General features: G+C 48.5%; 3 protein-coding genes across 8 annotated transcripts in view; 1 reads left to right on the top strand and 2 right to left on the bottom strand.

The window, feature by feature from the left end:
• The window catches only part of Rhoa (ras homolog family member A), a 30,396-nt gene extending 25,015 nt beyond the window's left edge, over positions 1 to 5,381 (bottom strand). Inside the window, exon 1 of one of the 3 annotated variants that reach the window (XM_036192734.1) lies at positions 4,988 to 5,381. The gene's annotated coding sequence lies outside the window, so the exon portion shown is untranslated. Of the gene's footprint in view, positions 1 to 4,450; positions 4,749 to 4,987 lie in introns of those variants that run through there. The other 2 variants (XM_036192736.1, XM_036192735.1) reach the window with 2 other exon arrangements.
• Positions 5,173 to 8,353, top strand: Tcta (T cell leukemia translocation altered). Of its 3 annotated transcripts, XM_036192737.1 has the most exons (4): positions 5,175 to 5,401; positions 5,520 to 5,818; positions 6,111 to 6,213; positions 7,075 to 8,353. In XM_036192737.1, exons 2-4 carry the CDS (start codon positions 5,596 to 5,598, stop codon positions 7,115 to 7,117), a joined length of 369 nt encoding a protein of 122 aa, XP_036048630.1. In that variant the 5' UTR covers positions 5,175 to 5,401; positions 5,520 to 5,595; the 3' UTR covers positions 7,118 to 8,353. The 3 variants fall into 3 exon arrangements, with proteins under 3 accessions (XP_036048632.1, XP_036048630.1, XP_036048633.1); XM_036192739.1 differs by having other exon boundaries at positions 5,173 to 5,818; positions 6,159 to 6,213; positions 7,047 to 7,109; XM_036192740.1 differs by having other exon boundaries at positions 5,183 to 5,818; positions 6,159 to 6,213.
• Positions 8,354 to 9,215: 862 nt separating this feature from the next.
• On the bottom strand, positions 9,216 to 15,105 carry Amt (aminomethyltransferase). Of its 2 annotated transcripts, XM_036194067.1 has the most exons (9): positions 13,797 to 15,105; positions 13,530 to 13,697; positions 13,007 to 13,087; positions 11,916 to 12,047; positions 11,452 to 11,530; positions 11,021 to 11,166; positions 10,430 to 10,610; positions 9,941 to 10,096; positions 9,216 to 9,842 (listed from the first exon to the last, which is right to left on the bottom strand). In XM_036194067.1, the coding sequence occupies exons 1-9, from the start codon at positions 13,884 to 13,886 to the stop codon at positions 9,664 to 9,666; spliced, it is 1,212 nt and encodes a 403-aa protein (XP_036049960.1). In that variant the 5' UTR covers positions 13,887 to 15,105; the 3' UTR covers positions 9,216 to 9,663. The 2 variants fall into 2 exon arrangements, with proteins under 2 accessions (XP_036049960.1, XP_036049961.1); XM_036194068.1 differs by lacking the exon at positions 13,530 to 13,697.
• Positions 15,106 to 15,145: the final 40 nt, after the last annotated feature.

Here is a 15,145-nt window from a genome sequence, read left to right as displayed (position 1 = left end):
CGGATCCACTGGAATTGAAGTTACAGACAGTTGTGAGCTGCCATGTGGGCGCTGGGAATTGAACCCGGATCTTCTGAAGAACAGCCAGTGCTCTTCACCAGAGCCATCTCTCTAGTCTCAAAGATGAAGAAATCTACGGTTATTCTTGGCTACGTACCCAGTTTTAAGTCATCCCAGGTTCCATGAGACCCTGTCTCAAAAAAAATTTTTTTTTTAGATATTATTCCCCAACTTCAAAACAGAACAACAAATATAACACCTAATAAGCATCTTATCTCAGAACACTCCCAAAGTCAGACAAAGCTTGGTGGCTCAAGTCTATAACCTTAACATTCGGGAGGCTAAGACCAAAGACTGCCAGGATTCAAAAGGCCTAAGCTACACAGTGAGTTCCAGGCCAGCCTAGGCTATAGTGGAAGGGTTCCAAAGAACAAACCCGATGGCTATGTTGGCGCATACGCCTTTAATCCCAGCACTCCAGAGGCAGAAGCAAGCAGATCTCTGAGTTCAAGGCCAGCCCTGATCTTCAGAGTTTTCCAGGACAGCCAAGGATATACAGAGGAATCCTGTCTTGAAAAATAACACAAAACAAACGACCTCAAAGAATAAAACAACAAACTCAAAGAATTTCCTACATCCTGAAGATATACATGATCTGGCCTCTGCCCATCTCTCTAAACTCATCTGTCCCCCACTCTTTCATTAGCTGCTTGTTCTCCTCCTGAATTTAAGACACTGTCATAAATAAACCTGAACATATTTACTCTACCTACCCCGACAGGGGGAATGAAACTGTGCGGGCAGATGCTAGGAATAGCAGCACTTGGGAGGTGGAAGTCAAGGACTGACATGCGTTTAAGCCCAACGTAGCTCTATGAGCAAGATCCTTTCTCAAAAGATACCCGCCTCTCTCCCCAAATCAAGTTTAGTTTGGTATGAATTGCATATTACTTACAATTAATAGTGCTGTACCTCATACTTTGATCACTTAGTATAAAAGGGCAGTCAGAAGAAAAATTTTAAGTACGCCTAGATCATTTGGAGCAAACACCAATAAAGTGAAAGCAACATCCGAATAAACAGCTTTACTGCCAGCCTTGTTTTCACTCACATGGTTTGCATAGTTAATATACAAACCTTTGCTTAAAATACTGCAGCAGCATAGGTTAAAACGAGTCAGGAATGGTGGTTGACACCTGTAATCCCTGCGCTAGGGAGACTGAAGCAGGACAACTATCTCAATTGTGAGGCCAGCCTGGACTACACAGAATGCCAAGCCAGACAGAGATACATATAAGACTGTCTCAAAAATCAAACAAGAAGTCACTTGAAACTTTAAAGGGACTTTAAAGCTGGGTGGAGGGCTGGGCAGTGGTGGTGCACACCTATAATCCCAACACTCAAGAGGCAGAGGCAGGTGGATCTCTGTGAGTTCAAGGCCAGCCTGGTCTACAGAGCAAGTCCAGGACAGGCTCCAAAGCTACAGAGAAACCCTGTCTCGAAAAACAAAACAAAACAAAACAAAAAGCTGGGTGGAGATGGTAAATGCCTTTAATGCTAGCACTTGGGAGGCAGAGGCAGGCAGGATCTTTGAGTTTAAGGCCAGCCTGATCTATAGAGCAAGTTCCAGGGTAGCCAGGGCTATACAGAGGAACTCTACGGGGGGGGGGGGGGGGGGGGATAGGGATTTTACAATAATTACTAACTTCAAACCACTTTTGAAATTTATTGTCACAAATATCTAGCGTCACCAAAACACACCAGTGTACTACATGTCTAAATGTTGTAAGCTAGGCACGGTAGCTCACACCTGCAAGCCCAGCACTTAGGAGGAAGAACTGCTACAAGTTCAAGGTCAGCCTGGGCTACACAGTGAGTTTCCAGGCCAGCCTCACCTATAGAGTGAAAACTCTGTCTCATAAAAATAATAAAATATGGTTACATATGGGCCTGATGGCATAGGCCAGTAATCCCAGTTACTGGGGAGACTGAGGAAGGCTGAAAGTTCAAATCTAGCCTAGGCTGCATGTGAGTTCATGGTCATACTCTGACAGTGTAATGAGACTATCTCAAAACAAAAGTAAAATCAGGGTCAGGGGATATACTTCAGTAGCAGAGCCCTTGCTGAGCATGTGCAATGCCCCGGAAGTAATCAACCCGTTAATTAAAATATAGAGAGGCTAATAGTATGGCTAAGCAGTATAATGCTTGACTAGCATCAAAGTTAGGTTCAATTCCCAGAACCACAAAATTAGATAAGTAACATATTTATCACTAATGACTGGGTGTAACAACTGAGGCCCACTGGACAGAAGCATAAAGAGAATATTATTAGGAATCCCCTCCTTTGTTTTGAGGCAGGATTTTGTAACATAGCCCAGGCTGGCCTCAAATCTCCCGGAGTGCTGATTACAGGTTTGTCACATGATCTGCTTCCAATGCTGAAATTCTGCATTTATGAGCACCTTGTCATCATTGCTAGTGGTTATAATGCAGCAGAACCAAAAGCACTGTCTATTCTATAGAAATCCACTCATCTCAAATGAGTATTTCAGTGAGGTGAACCAATGGCTCTTTAGGACGAGTCAAAAGAATAGTCTTAACACTCAACCTCCTCTTCTTCTTCTAATAATTTACACCCCAACAGACCAGGATGAACTCTTAAAAGAAGTGAATGATGGACAGAGAAGGTGTAAGGACTCTGAAAACACTCCAACACAACCACCACCCCACGTGCACAGGCCATTGCTTACTTGATGCATGCATTCTCACCAGTTCTGATCGAAATTGAGTCAAAGGGCCTGTAGTCGCCTGAAAACATTCTAGGAGGGCCTCATTCTGTTGTCTTTGCTAACAGTGAATTCCTGAAGGCTGGGTCCTCAGGAAAACTAACAAACTCAAAGGCAAGGCTAAGAAAGGACTATGTCAAATGTAAAAAAAAACTTGAAATTCATTTGGTAAATGGATTGACTAGACTCTCCCTAAATATGCACAATTTGCAAGGTGAAGAAGAGCAGGAGTGTAAACGGCAACTCCTGATTTTAGCTGAGAGTACACGAGAGAGAATACTTCACAGAAAAAGTTCTAGTCTACTAGACACATGACCTTCAAGAACTTAAGTCTCACCAGGAATGGTGGCACACACCCAGTGATCCCAGCACTATTCAGAAAGGAGCATTATGAAAATGAGAGGCCAGCTACAACTACAGAGCAAGAGCTAGGGCTCAAGTCAGACCCTGTGTCCATCTTTTTTTTTTTTTTTTTTTTTTTTGGCTTTTCAAGACAGGGTTTCTCTGTAGCTTTGGAGCCTGTCCTGCAACTCGCTTTGTAGACCAGGCTGGCCTCGAACTCAGAGATCCACCTGCCTCTGCCTCCCGAGTGCTGGGATTACAGGCGTGCGCCACCACCGCCCGGCTGTGTCCATCTCTTTTAAGTCTTTGTCAGGAAGTTCTGCCATTATCAGACCACTGTTCTCTCTGCAGAGTACTAATAAACTTTTCTCTTGAAAAGAGCCCCTGAGCTCAGTCTCCACACCTACAAATGGAGTTGGCCTATAATCCTGAAGATTTTTTTTTCCAGTCAAAAATACTACACCTAACGGGAAAATATCGACAGATTAGATCTATTCCCATTCTCTTCTTCATGGAGAGGCTATGTAAGTTGAGCACTGGACTTTGACTCAAAGTTATAGGGCTGGAATGAAGTTCAGAGAAGCAGCACCTGCCCATTATGCCCCAAGCCCCAAGTTTAATTTCAAGCACCAAAGAGGAAAATAAAACAGAAAAAACAAGCTCCATATATTTTATGTCCCTAAGAAACATCACTGCTCCACATAAGTAGACAAATCCTCAAAACAAAACAACTCCTCTGAGAACATTCAATACCTAGCCTTGTATTTTTAGTTAACAATGATATTTGTGTTAAATGCTCAAAACGTAAGTATCACTACCAAACTAGATACATACACATTTGAGCACGTGACACTAAATGGCTGAAAATTCTCACCACATACAACATCCTAAAGTATGAGTTTTCCCCGCTCCAGGTTTGCCAGGAGAATATAATCTGATTATGTATAACCTGCAGAAAACACTTATTTCAAAAGGAATGTCAGAAGACAGAAAGAACCAAGTGAATAACCAACAGAGTAAAATTAGAAAATACAAGTAGAGCCAATTCTGGAACAAGAAAAATCGGTGCCAATTGTCCACTTTATGCTACTGAACGTAAATTACAAAAAAAAAAAAGGGTGCAAAAAGTGCAATTTCATGAAAACGACCTGAAAAGGGGACCCATCATTAAGTGACTCTTAAAGTGGTAACTTTAAGCAGAAATACATCTGTTTTGATGCAACCTCTCCAAATTATTTTTAAGATATTTTTTCAGCTGGAAAATAGCTTTCCCCCATACAGTCTTAACCGCTAAGATTTCAAAACAGTCTTTTACTTACACAATCTCTAAGAATACGGCATTGAAAACAGAAAATCCACCTCAAGCTTCACTGTCTTCACCCGGTATAAAACGGTGATTAATGATCCACACTACATGCAAAAGGCAAAATGGAGTTGTACAAGAGTTTCTTGCCTATTTCAACTCCCGCTTCAGCCACGCGCGCTTCACAGTGGCAGGCTACCCCGGCGCGGTCGCGGGCCGGCCGGGAGCCCCCGCCCAGCCCGGCGCAGCCCTGAGAGGAAGCGACGCGGAGGGCGGACGGGCGGGCGGGCGGGCGGGCGGCTAGGGCTCCACCAGGCCCGGCCGGGCGGGGGAAGGGGGACTGGAGGCGGCGGGGCGCGCTTCCGGGGACTGCGCGGGCGGGGCCGCCGCCTCGGGCGCGGGGCCCCAGGTTAGGGGCCGCGGCCAGGGGCTGCCGGCCGAGAGCAGCAGGTGGGGCGCGACCGCGACCAGGCGACGGGCGGGTGGCCGGAAAAGTGCCGGCCGGCCGGCCGGGCCAGGAGCCGAGGCGGCTGGAGGGAATGCTCCTGCTCACCTCAAGGCGACGACTCCGAGTCCGGCCTCTTCGCGCTCAGGACGACTGTCCACGAGTCCGCAAGCTCGGAGACCGGGACCGGCAGCTCCGCGGGAGACGGCGGACTAAGGAGAGAACCGACGGAGGACCGCGGGCGGCGGGCGGGGAGCGCGAGCGAACGAGGGCGGGCGGTGGCGGGAGGGCGGGGAGCGACGTGCGCGCCCCCGAGCGCCCTGCGGGCTCGAGCTGGCGCCAGTCGCGGCCCCGCGCACGCGCGCACACTCACAATTCATCCACGATTGCTCAAGAGCGCAACCACGCCCTAAAAGCAAGACTCTCGGCCAATCATTGCAGCCGCGTGGAGCATCACGGGAACTCCGGGGCTATAAAAGACCGAGTTGCTATTTTATACTCACCGAATCACTCATCCTTTAAGTAAGCGGGGTGGGGATGGGTGCGCCTGCGCCATTTTAAAGCCCTGCCCCAAACTGCCAACACTTCGCGCAAGCGAAGTAGATCTTCCTTGCCTGATATTACGCGTGCGCTCCTACAGGCCTAACCCCGGAAGACCCTACGCTTGCGCAGTGAGAAGTACGGTGACCGTACACCCGGTGGGGCGCTGGCCAGTCATGGCGGAGCCTTGGTCTGGGCAGTTTTTGCAAGCTCTGCCTGCTATGGTGCTCGGAGCGCTGGGCACCCTGGGCAGCGAGTTTCTGCGGGAGTGGGAGACACAAGACATGCGAGTGACTCTCTTCAAGCTGCTCTTGCTGTGGTTGGTGTTAAGCCTCCTGGGCATCCAGCTGGCGTGGGGGTTCTACGGGAACACAGTGACCGGGTTGTATCACCGTCCAGGTGAGGCTCCCTACGAACCTCCGTGGCCTGGCTGCCCCTACCACCATCAAGCTGTACCACTTGTTTCTCCTGTGTCCGCGTAAACGGCCACTGATCCCCAAGAAGCCTCGTTATACCCAGACTTACACCCCCATATCATTTTACACCAGAATCCCCACCTGTCCATCATCACATTGTTAACTGTTTCTCAAAAACCCTTACCAGAAAATACTACCAGTCCCTAGTGTCCCATCCCCAATCTTTTAAACTGTACTGGTGGCCCCTGACCTGACCTGAGCTAATGCCTGCTCAGATCCCCACCCTCAGCCTCCTGCAGCTCTGGGTGTGTTCCTGCCTCCAGGTCTGGGTGGCCAGAATGGATCCACACCTGACGGCTCCACACATTTCCCTTCATGGTGAGTAAATCTCTGTCTATCCCAACCCCATGCTTGGCAGGCAGAGGACACTCCAGTGCTGGTGACAGGGAAGAGAATTCTCAGGATGTGAGTGCACCAGCTTAGTGGCCTTTGCAAGAATCCTCCATTTCTGCAGGTAGAGCTCAGGATTGGAGTTGGGTGTTCACCAGTGCATGTAGAGCCTCTTATTAGCATATTCAGTGGGGATGGATGGTGGTGCTACCATCATTTTAGAAAGATGAAGCGGCAGGTCTGTTGGAAATAAATCCCTTGGTTGGGAAGGCCTTCATTAGGAAAGCAAGAGCATCTATCCTAAGCAAGTACTGTAACATTGGAGCTGTAGCTCCCAGCCTAACAGCCTCTATTCTTAGCCCACTACCTCAGCAAGTCAGCCTCCTCATCTCTGAAAAAAACAGCTTACTTATCAAGACATTTCATTCAGCCAATCTCTGAGCTTCTACCAGATGGCAGAGGTCACAGCAGGTCCAGAAGACAAGGACAACCCAGACTCTGCTTACAGGGGAAGCAAGAGATTTAGAGGGGAAATAAGTACAAATGCAAGGCTGCTCAGGGGAGCCCCCCATCCCCGCACACCATGACACCTAAACTGAGACCAGAGAGAGAAGACAGCAGTTTACTGGGTAAGAAAAAAAATTGGTAAACAGGCCCAGTACTAGCAAGGACAAAAGTGACATACTGGGAAACACTAGAGCATAGGGGGACCCTAGAGCAACTGAAGGACTGATTCAGCAAGACAGTGGCCTAATCTAATTTGCCTTTGTGACTGCTTAATGGCAAGTATGCATGGATAGACTATTCTGCTATCCATGAAGTAACCTTGCTCCTCTCCATTATTTTCAGGGAAATGGCAGCAAATGAACCTCTCAAAACCCACAGAGAATAAGGGAAGGCAGCAGCAGACGGGTCTCCAGAGACATCACTGGGTCTGCTGGTTCCTATGTTGCATCCTGCTGCTGCCCAGACCCCCTTGGACAACTGCAGAGGGCTTGGGGTTGGGGGACTGGAGTACCACAGTGCTTCCAGGGTGAGCCTCCATTCCGACAGCTCCAGGTACCGGGCAGGTGAAGTTTGTCTCCACCCTGGTGTGTTGCCCTAAGACTTCTGTCAAGGGCGGGACTGAGAAGCATTCTGGTGGAGGAGGTCAGCAGCCCCTTTCCACTCTTGTCCTTTTTCCTGGCCTCCTCGTGCCCTTGGAATATGATCTTATAGAGATTTGTCTTCTAAGAGGAATCTCGAGGATAATCAGTTCTAAGACTTGTAAGGCAAGTCTGTTCTCCCCTAAGCCCTGATTTCCTTGGCTTTGCTTTGTAGGCAAGAAGCCAGCTAATCCTGGCTGTACTAGAGCACCAAACATGTACCTCTCTGACCTAACTAGTCTTCTAGGTCTGAGGCAGGCAGAGGAAGTTATCATTTCCTAACTGACTTATTTCTCTGTTCTTTGGGGGCAAGTTGAGTACCTGAAAGACAGAGTGTACTAAGAGTCCCTGGTATTAGCTACCAGCTCCACTGCTCAAGTGCCCATGGGGAGTTTTGGTTTGTACCTTGTTCCCTCCTAGGGAGGTACTAAGCAGTCATTGTGCCCTACCTCCTTATTACTTCCCATCTTGACAAGGGCCTCATCTTAAGAGCCTGCTAGTATCATTTCAGCCCCTAGGAATATCAGTAAGAGTGAGCCACAAGCCAGATATCCCTGGGCCCTTCACAATGGGTCAGAAGAGGTTTCAAAGGGGTGGGTGACAAATGTCCCCAAGGAAACACCATTTCCTGAGACCACTATGGTTCCTAAAAGCATTGTGGCCCTGAATCTGTCTCCTCTAATGGTTGTACTTCTGCCTGTCTCTGCTGATCACTAGCTACCTCAGGTGTCCCACTGTCCCTGTTATATGTCACATAGCCTTCTGGCAACCTTTTTCTACAAAGACTTTGTAGCAGGTGTACTATAAATGAAACCGTACTGAGCTCCTCATGCACAAGTACCTACTCCAGCAATGTATCTGTATGGCAGAAAGATGTTCTTCACAGCCTCAGGTCCACCCACTGACATCACTACAAAGAGTCAAGGTCTCACATTCCACCCCAGGAGCAACTGAAGATGTGGCATATTAAACATAGAAGTGTATCAGTTGTGTGGTTATTCCAGCAGGACAAGGGTGTGTGCACATGGGCAACTGGTAAGGGATCTTGGGTGTGCTGTCCTCAGAATCCAAAATACAGTAATTTGCAGAGATGGAGACTGATGCCAGCTCCCTAGAGTGGTGGTAGGTTGTCCAACAGGGGCAATATCCCCATTAGGGGGAGGGGTTGGGAGAGTTGGGTTAGGGTCTCATATTGTCCAATCTGGTCTTCAGTTCAACATATTGCTGAAGATGACCCTGAACTCCTAACACACTGTCTCCAACTTGAAGTGCTAGGATTACAAGGGTATGCCGCTACACCACTTCTATATCTCTGTTAGTTCCTATATACATGGCCCCTTTCAAGGAGAGCCTCTCAGAACCTGTGTTGGAAGCCAAGAAGACAAGTATTGGCTTGGCAGCCCAGGAACCCAGTGAACAAAAGAATAGAGACCATGGCAAGGAAGAAAGAAGGAAACTTTCTTATGATTTATTTTTATTTTATGTGCATTGGTGTTTTGCCTGCATTTATAACGGTATGAGGATGTCAAATCACTTTGAGCTGGATTACAGACAGTTTTAAGATGCCATGTGGGTGCTAAGAATTGAACCAGGTCCTCTGGAAGGGCAACCAGTGTTCTTAACCACTGAGCCATCTCTCCAGCCCCAAAAGGAAACTTTCTTTGATTTTCGCCCCCAAGAGTTAGTAAAGTACAGCTATTCACAAGAGCTAAGGTCAGCCCAAGTACCAAGCCTGCCATGTCTTGCTGCTGCACAGCAGGCTGAGTTGACTAGGGAATGTGGAAGGGTGAGTCTGTGTTTGCTTAGCCAGCCCTAAGTTTGCACACAGGAACAATCAGCCAACACTGAGTCAGAAGTCATTTTTATCCAAGGAAAGGCAGGGTATGCATTCATGGGGAGCAAAGTGGAGGAGGTACCTAAGCTCACACTGCCCAGAGTAATAGCCCTTTGAAATCAGAGAAACCATGGTGAGGTAGGTTGGGCAGGTGCTGTCCTCCAAAGGCAAATAGATGTTTGTTCTATAGCCAGCACCTGGCAGAATAAGGTTAGTGGGATTGCGGGCTAAAATAGAACGTCAATTAAGGTGATTTGTTATTTTAAAAAATTGGGCACTAAAGTTAGGATAGCTTGATGGAGAAGGAGAATAGATGGGATGTTCTCCCGACCCTACCCAGACCACAGCAAACCCCATTCAGCTTCTACCCCATGAGTTCTGCTTCACTGTTCTGACTAAGCACTATGGAATGCCTTCTAGGGCAAGACTTCTAGGGAAGGGCTTTTCCATGGGCCATCTTCACTTGAGAGTATAGTAGTTCGTGGGCACAAAGGGCATTTTGCTAACCACCGTCATTTGCTGCTTCCGCCGAACCTCCACCAGTAGCTGTGTCCCTGGCCGACTGTACTTGAATGGCACATAACCCATTGCCACATTCTTCTTCAGGCTGGGTGAAGGGCAGCCACTGGTCACTGTGCCTGTCCAGGAATAGGCCATAGGTTAACACCACCCTGCCAGCCCAGTATCCCTCCCCTGGACACCCTGCCAGCCAATGTCCCCAACCTAGACCACTTACCAATCACAGTGCCTTCTGTGCTCAGGATAGGACTGTGTGCTCTCATTGGGGCCCCTTCGCATATCAACCCCACACGTCTCTTCTGCACCTCACCCTTCAGCTGGGGAACAATGATTTTGGCTCCTGGGAAGTCCATAGCAGTTCGGCGTCGCTTTCCTGGAACAGAATACACCAGATGTAAGCCAAAACAAAGCCCTGGACACAGGAAGTCTTTACTACCAAAGCCCCAAGTGTCATCCATGCAGCATCACTTGGGCTCTATTCTTCCCCTGCACTATAGGCAGTCAACCATCTCCTACCCCCTGGAAGCCATACTTAGGGTCCTCAGTTTATAATAGGAAAGCCACAGTAGCACCTTCAGGGAATGAAGGCTCGGCAAGGCTGAGTTACTTGTTCCAGCATATACAACCTTAGGAGTAGTTATGGGCTGGCTGGCCTCATTAAAAGGTGTTCTAATCTTCAGGACCCTTGAGGGCTGGCCCAGCTCACCCAGTGTCCAGCTGAGGCTGCCCTCCACAGGTGTAGTCTGTTCATCAATGTCATTCCCATACAGACAGAGGCCTGCCTCCAAGCGCAGGCTGTCTCTGGCTGCTAGTCCTGCCAGCTTCACCTCTGGGTTTTTCAGTAAAGCAGATGCCAAGTGGACTGCCCCTGCTGCTGGCACTGAGATCTGCACAAAGGACCAGAGAGGAGATGGGCAGTCACCCTATGTCTTGAATCCTGTATTTCTACCACTTTTTGGTTGTACGGAAGTGAAACATTCTACCCCATTTCCCCCTACCCCCACCCCTCTTTCTGAGACAGGTAGCCCAGGCTGACCTGTAACTTAGGATTCTCCTGTCACTACTTCCAGGATACTGGGATCATAGGCATGTGCCACCCCATGCCAAGCTTTACAACTGTATTTTTTGTTTTGGGATTTTGTTTTGGCTTTATTTTCTCTGGGATAAGCCTTACTTAGCTTGGAACTTACTATGGAAACCCAGCCCACCATGAACTAAGATGTTCCTGCTTCTATCTCCATAAGCACTGGGGTTACAGGTGTGAGAAACCATGGGGAATAACTACTTCTCGACATACCTCCACACCATCTTCTCCTGTGTATCCACAGCGGGTCACGCGACAGCCAGACACACCAAATACCTCCATCACAGCACTGGTCATGAAGGACAGTTTCCTCAAATCATCTGTCACACCAGCCTGTAGCACTTGTGCTGCAGTGGGTCCTGAGCCCAAAGAGAATAGTCCAGGATCTTGGACCCAACACCACCTAGACCACAGCCCTTGCTTAGGAAGCAGAACAGGTCCCAAGCAATCCTAACTGTGCAAGAGGGGAGAGAATGCCCTTGTCCCTAGCCCCCATGGACAGAGAGGAGAGTAACGATACTTTGGAATTATGGCATACAGATGTCACAGCATCCATACCTTCCTCTTGGGATATTATCCATGTTAAGCAGCAAATAAAGTCAGGAAGGCAAGGGCTGGCTCTAGCCCCAACCTGGCTCTCTTACCTTGCAGAGCTAACAGGGCGTTATCTACCACCTCCAGGCCTACATCATTGCCCCTGTTCTGGAACTCCTTGACCTTGTCCTGAAATGAAAAACAGGAACATATCAGTGTTTGAAACCATTACTGAGCACCTACTATAGGTTGGACACTGCAGAACTGGGCAGTTAGATAGCAGGCTGGTTACCATCTTACAAGTCACACAGCTGCTAAATGGTTAAGGATGACCTAAGCCCAAGTCTGTCACCTCATCTACCCTCACCAGGGGATGCTCATTTCAGGGTCAGGATCAGCTTTATCTCCCACCTTCTCTAGTCCCCATCCCCAAACCCTGTTGTGCACTAGAGAATACCTACTCTTCAGTCTATTGGCTGTTCTTTTATTAAGTCATTTTCTGAGCCTCTGTCTGCACTGAGCACTGCTTTATAAACAAAGATTACAAAGTACTTAGAATAAAAGGCAGCTATACCTGCATGAGAGCCAAGTCCTTGTCCCAGCAGCCAGCGTTGGACACTACATACAGGTGCCCCTCCGAAGTATTGGTCACAATCAAGTCATCTAAGATGCCTCCAGCTTCATTGGTAAACAGTGACAGTATTCCCTAGCAGTAAAACAGAACATCCTTGTCTCCAAGTCCAGGAAGCCAAAACCAAGTGTGAGCCAGAAACATTCTTAGATTCACTCAGTTACTACAAATTCATGAACACAGTTCTGGGTAAAGTGTGCAAGGTAAGGCTCAAATCTAGGGTCTTTGATTTTCATTTGTCAAGTAAATTTTCACTCCTCCCACTTTAGGGGACCTCCCCCGTGAGTGGGACCTTTGGCTCCCTCACTACTCAATTCTTAGAAATCCATTTCATGCTCTATGACAACTAGGAATTACTGCTTCCCCCCCACACCCTGGTAACTCCACCCATGTGCCAACCCCCAGGATAAAAGCCTCAAAGACCATCTTCATGATCCCACAGGCTCCCAGCACATTCTTTAGCAATGGGTTCGAAACACTGTAAGGCTGGCCTTCTCCTTCCAACTGGATGGCCAAACCTGAGATTGATAAGTCACGTGAGCCATCTAGAGATCTTGTAAAAACTTAGGTTCTGGCTCAGCAGGTCGAGAGCAGTGCCTAAACATATTTCTAAGACAGTCCTAGAAAATGGAGAGGCTGCTGGTTTAGGGATCATGCTATGAATGTCAAAGATATGAGAAGCATGAGGGGTCAAAGCATATAAACTTTGGTTTTTGGCCTTTCAAAACCAAATGTAGTAAGGCTGGGATAGTGCTTTTCCAAAGCTGGCTGGATATCTGGAAATGACCCAAAGACTCCTTCAAGATAGCAAGCCCTAGCTGGGTGGTGGTGGTGCACACTTGTAATCCCAGGCAGGTGGATCTCTGTGAGTTCGAGGCCAGCCTGGTCTACAGAGCTAGTCCAGGACAGACTCCAAAGCTACAGAGAAACCCTGTCTCAAAAAACTTAAAAAAAAAAAAAAAAAAAAAAAAGCAAGCCCTGAGAAGCTTGAGACAAGAACTTAGCACTGACTGAGAAAAATAAAATGGGCCCACCTGGTTAGGCCTTAGTTCCGCAATGTCTCCAACCACTATACTTTCCATCAGCTTCACTCGGTCACAACCAAATATCTTGGTCTAGGGAAAATATGGAAAGTCACTGTATTATCTGCAGGCTAAAAGGCTGCTAGGCAAGAAAGCATCCTTCAGTTGTCCATACTATATAGTTCAGCCCAGGAGTGACTGACTATATTGGGCTCTGGAGATAGCAAAGGTCCTACCTTCTTATTTCTGCTATCCCTCCCAGCCTCCGGGGACTGAGCACAATCTAAGAATCCAAGGGTACCTAGCACCTTGCTAAGATACCCAACCAATGTCCAAACCAGTACCCGGCACAGCAGATGAGAGCAGGCACTGCTCTAGCAGACCCAAGGGCAGGAGAGATCAGAGATAAACAATGGGACCTGAGTTAGTCAGCCCTCCAGTGTTCCTAACACTGCTCTCTAAGATATCCTCCCACAAAGCTGAGGAGTACAACGCTGTAGATGGGGAGGAAGGCCAGATCCCACCACTGGCTCACCTGCAGCATGTGGGACACATCAAAGAGAGAACAGTGCCGGCGTGTATGCAGGTGTGAAACAACGTGACTGTCCTGGTATTGTACAGGCAGACTCCACCCTGCAAACGCCACCATTTTTCCTCCATGGGCCAGGTGGAAGTCATAGAGTGGAGTCCTGCGGAGCACATCCTGTGGACAGCCAGCCTTAAAGCCACCAGTGCCCAGGCCCATCAGCTTCTTCCCCCACCCTCCAAGACCAGTAATAAACCCAAGTGCCCTTCATCCCACCTGTACACAACTGAGTGGGCGGCTCTGGACCAAGGATTGTGCCTGCAGACGAAAACCCAGAGGGGCCACCACGCTCACTGTCCGCTGCATTGTCACCGGCAACTGGTGCAGCCGGCACACCAAGGCCACTATTCTGCCAGGCACGCTGGGAGATGTAGTCCGAACCCCTGCTTGGACAGGTCTTCCTAGCCTGCAGGGGATAGGAAGGGGGGTGGGAAGCCCATAGGGCAGGCTGGGATTTAAACAGAGTGCAGACTCCTGATGGCCCCAGGCTCTTCCTCTAGCTAATAAAAGCAAGTCAGGCAGTTCAGAGCAGAACAAGCTGCCTAGAACCAGAATTGGGGGTTAGACCTCCCAGCCTCCAGAAGGTCAAAGTTCTACAAATGGCCGGAAAGCCGGAATTACACATTCAGGTCAAATAGCTGTGGGAGGTGGAGCATTCACTAGAGGGTGAAACCCTCTGGGCAAGCACAGAATCTCCCAGGCCTGTCTTCTTATTGTGGTCTCTTGATCTCCCACTGGGCACACACAAGCAGCAAACACAGTCACGTAGTCTACAAATATTTATTTATCTTGCTGCACAGTAGGTCCAGTGCTGGGGTTTAGGAACACAGAGATGAATTATGCAGGCTCTCTGCCACCCCAGAATCCTCTTTACTCATGCATGCTGCAGACCATTGTTCCCTGAACACAGCACTGTGGTGAGCACAAACTTAATGGGCTTAAACAATGATCTTGCAGGTGAAGACACTACCTTCAAGAAGGCTGATTGGCAAGAATGAAGGGTAGCTACCACAGGCTAGACTTTTCCAAAAACCTGTTGCACATACACATGTTCAATTTTCCAGGTCCAAGACACCTTGCAGCACTGTCAGGAAGAACTAGAGGGAAACTGGATTTTATCACAGGAAAGAGCAGCAGCCTTCATCGTTTAGTGGTTGCTCTGGGGCAGTGGAGGACCTCAGCCCCTCAAAGGCATCAGTGAAACCTTCACTTGGACACACTACCCCCAAGGTTGACCTCTCTTCATCCTAAGCATGACTGGCAGGGAGCAACTGGGAAGAGGGTCATTGACTCTTCCTGCTGAGTCTGATGACAAGTAGACTGGAAGTCTCATTCTCAGGCCCCAGCTGTGCCAAAATCACCTTCCCAGAACTGACAGAGAACACATTTCAGGAGCCAGCTCAGAGACTCAAGCACTCACGGTCCCCCAAACCCCAGCTCTGTCTCCTAGGCTAGTAATAGACAAATTTAAAGAGAAGCATTTTCTTTTTCTTTTCTTCCCCCATCCCCAAAGACAGGGTCTTCCTGTGTAGCCCTGACTGGCTTGGGATTCACTGTGTAAAACC

This window comes from Onychomys torridus, chromosome 7 (assembly GCF_903995425.1).
Source record: "Onychomys torridus chromosome 7, mOncTor1.1, whole genome shotgun sequence".
Taxonomy (NCBI): domain Eukaryota; kingdom Metazoa; phylum Chordata; class Mammalia; order Rodentia; family Cricetidae; genus Onychomys; species Onychomys torridus.
The sequence above is the reverse complement of the archived record's forward strand: the minus strand, read 5'-3'. Positions and strand labels throughout refer to the sequence as shown.

Coding starts and splice junctions, on each gene's coding strand:
- Tcta (XM_036192737.1), top strand. CDS start 5,596: ATGGCGGAGCCTTGGTCTGGGCAGTTTTTGCAAGCTCTGCCTGCTATG. Junction 5,819..6,110: donor CGGGTTGTATCACCGTCCAG/GTGAGGCTCCCT, acceptor ATGCCTGCTCAG/ATCCCCACCCTCAGCCTCCT. Junction 6,214..7,074: donor TCCACACATTTCCCTTCATG/GTGAGTAAATCT, acceptor CATTATTTTCAG/GGAAATGGCAGCAAATGAAC.
- Amt (XM_036194067.1), bottom strand. CDS start 13,886: ATGCAGCGGACAGTGAGCGTGGTGGCCCCTCTGGGTTTTCGTCTGCAG. Junction 13,698..13,796: donor GCCCACTCAGTTGTGTACAG/GTGGGATGAAGG, acceptor GGCTGTCCACAG/GATGTGCTCCGCAGGACTCC. Junction 10,611..11,020: donor CAGGAGAAGATGGTGTGGAG/GTATGTCGAGAA, acceptor TCCTTTGTGCAG/ATCTCAGTGCCAGCAGCAGG.